This window comes from Fulmarus glacialis, unplaced genomic scaffold, assembly GCF_000690835.1.
Source record: "Fulmarus glacialis isolate BGI_N327 unplaced genomic scaffold, ASM69083v1 scaffold23302, whole genome shotgun sequence".
Taxonomy (NCBI): Eukaryota; Metazoa; Chordata; class Aves; order Procellariiformes; family Procellariidae; genus Fulmarus; species Fulmarus glacialis.
Genome location: NW_009198753.1, coordinates 1 through 2,608, shown reverse-complemented (window position 1 = coordinate 2,608; position 2,608 = coordinate 1). Strand labels below are relative to the sequence as shown.

At 39.8% G+C, this 2,608-nt stretch overlaps 1 protein-coding gene across 1 annotated transcript; it reads right to left on the bottom strand.

The window, feature by feature from the left end:
• Window positions 1-286: 286 nt before the first annotated feature.
• LOC104069070 (cytochrome c oxidase subunit 7B, mitochondrial) lies at window positions 287-2,479 on the bottom strand. The gene is made up of 3 exons (XM_009573039.1): window positions 2,443-2,479; window positions 904-1,028; window positions 287-361 (listed from the first exon to the last, which is right to left on the bottom strand). The coding sequence occupies exons 1-3, from the start codon at window positions 2,477-2,479 to the stop codon at window positions 287-289; spliced, it is 237 nt and encodes a 78-aa protein (XP_009571334.1).
• Window positions 2,480-2,608: the final 129 nt, after the last annotated feature.

Here is a 2,608-nt window from a genome sequence, read left to right as displayed (position 1 = left end):
ATGGACAACTATAGGACATTTTGGATTTGTCCATTATCCACAACTGACCTTTACAGGAACTATTGGGACTACCATGAAGATGATTCAATTATGCTGAGTTTTTACACTATTTCTTATATTTCAGCAGACACTGAGCATAGAGGAAACCTAGAAGAGCCAGACAGGTTTCTAGGTATGTTTATTAGTTTTTTTTTGCCACTGTATGAGTGGTAATCACGGAACAAATGCCATTACATGGTCATTTTTTCAGTGAAAGTTTAAACCAGTTTATTGTAAGCAAAGGCTGTTATTCCCTCCATTCTTTTGGAGTGACTCTGCCAACAGGTGACAAGCCCCACTCAATTCCAGCTTGTGTAAACACCTGTAGAAGGATAAAAATCAACATTATTAACTCTGAAATCAAAGAAACCTTCTGATAGAGGGCTATTTCTATTGTTTTCAGTTTAGATTTCTTGTATTAGAACATGACATCTCATTCATCTTTTAATAAAGTGGAATATATTTATATTGAATAATATTTAAATACTTCAGTTTTATATTTCAAAATATCTAGCTTTAGAACAAAGAATCTGGAACGTAAAACCTCATTACCATACTGTTATTTTCATCTATAAATTTTTCTGCTAAAACCTCCACCTGTATAGCTTAGAAATCCCAAGTAAAATAGAGAACACTTGTGTTTCTACATTTTAAAATCAATAGACTGACACAGAAATTTGTGTAACCACCCAAAATATGAACTAACACAACTTTCATCTCTATCACACTACTATTCACTATTCATAAAGCTCCTAAATTCTGACCACCTAAGTTATTTCAAATAAGTAAGCCCTTGTGAAACTTAATAGTTCGCAAGTTTACAGTTACAGTCACAACAGAGTGGTGAAAAAAAGGATGACTTACATATCCCCAGACAGCAGTAAAAACTGCGGCTCCACCAAGGAGTACCAGGTTTCCATATTTATCATGGAAGTTAGGCTCATATTTGCGATGAGCTTGTCTTACTGCAGTATGCTGAATGCCACGAGCTAATGAATGTCAAAGAGAATTAGAAGTACAGAAATCAACTAAAATATACGTTCAAACCATTCACAATCCTCATCTCCCACCAACAGAGAGGCAAGCGTAAGTGTTAAAAGACTTTTAAGAAAAGCTGAAAAAAATTAATCTTTTGGACTTAGAGCTTTGGGATGATTCCAAAACACAGGATATACACAAAGCCTTGCATTTTGATTCAGCTCTCCCAATTTCTCTCTAGAAAATTATTCCTGAAGTCTAATTCCAGTAAGAAAATCCTCTAAGTTACCTTTTTCATTAATATGTTTCCTCTGGGCCCTCAGTGTGGAACTTCAAGTACACTTTTAAGTATTACTATTTCTCTAATAAAATATTTCGTTTAGTACTTAAAAGTTTCAGATTTCTATACGTAAATATCTATATTGCCAGTATGTGTACTTAATATAAGCATTTTCAGGATGAAGATCACCATCAAATTAAGGTGTTGAAGATAGTGGGTATGGGTAACACCTTTCTCATTCCTTAAAGATTTTTTAAGGGAAGGGAGGTGAAGAAAGAAGTGGAAATAACTGTGGGCTTTCGCATGAGGTAAATAACAGAGAACGAAATACAGGAGGATATCTTCAGATGTATGATGTACATTATAAATGTACGCTATAAAAGGTACACTTATTAAGGAGAAGACAGAGTGAAGAATCAAACTACCAGCTTCAAAACACAGAGATTGTTTAGTAGTTGAGACAGTGAACCGTGCATAAGATAGACATTACAAAATACAATCTTTATGTTTCTGGTCAGCAGTTCACATCTACCCAAACATGACTAGAGAAGATGATGGCAATACCCATAATACTACTACATCCCTAGCATGCTCTGTGGGGCTGCACAAGTTTTTTTTTTTAAAACAGAAAAAGAAGGTTGAACACCTACGAGAGAAACACTGCTAAGCACTTTTATTTTAGGTGCATGCCCCTTAGGCTAAGCATATCATGAACCAGGACCAGACTTGGGAGGACTGGGGGAAGCACTGGGGAGTCTATCACTGAAAAGGTAACGTTACCCTTGAGTTTAAGGGCTGGTGATTGACTACATCTTGCCACCTCAGGTTACAAAACCTGGATGTTCCTTTAGTTACTATCAAGGAGGAAGAGCACCGAGGAAGGGAACCCAAGGTCAGCTCAAGTAAAAGCAACCAGGAGGTAAAAGAAGTAGAAAAAAGAAAGAAAACAAGGCAGCAGAGGAAGGACGACGAGACAGCCGCCCTCAGCCGCCCTCACGACCCTCTCCCGGGGGCGAAGCGAGCCCGGCGACAGTCCTCCTCACAGGGAAGGCAAGAAACCGGGGGGAGCCCCCCTGACGAAACCGGCTACTCCCGAGAAACACCCCCAGCACTTCTGTACTCCAGAGAGCCTCCTCCTTACTTACCGGTGAGGTTTAGAGCAGCCCTCGCCACAGGGAACATACTGACAAGCGGAGTACGACCCCACCACCGGAGGAACGCTGGTACCCTTGGCGAGCGGTGAAAAACAAAATGGTCGCGCCGGAAGTCGCCGATGCGCCGCGCTAGTGAGCAGAGCCCTGTGGGTAACGG

Bases quoted from the DNA above. Each gene is read 5' to 3' on its own strand.
- LOC104069070 (XM_009573039.1), bottom strand. From the start codon at position 2,479: ATGTTCCCTGTGGCGAGGGCTGCTCTAAACCTCACCG. The intron at 1,029-2,442 runs GTAAGTAAGGAG...GACATTCATTAG, and splicing joins GGCTGCTCTAAACCTCACCG to CTCGTGGCATTCAGCATACT. The intron at 362-903 runs GTAAGTCATCCT...ATCCTTCTACAG, and splicing joins TTACTGCTGTCTGGGGATAT to GTGTTTACACAAGCTGGAAT.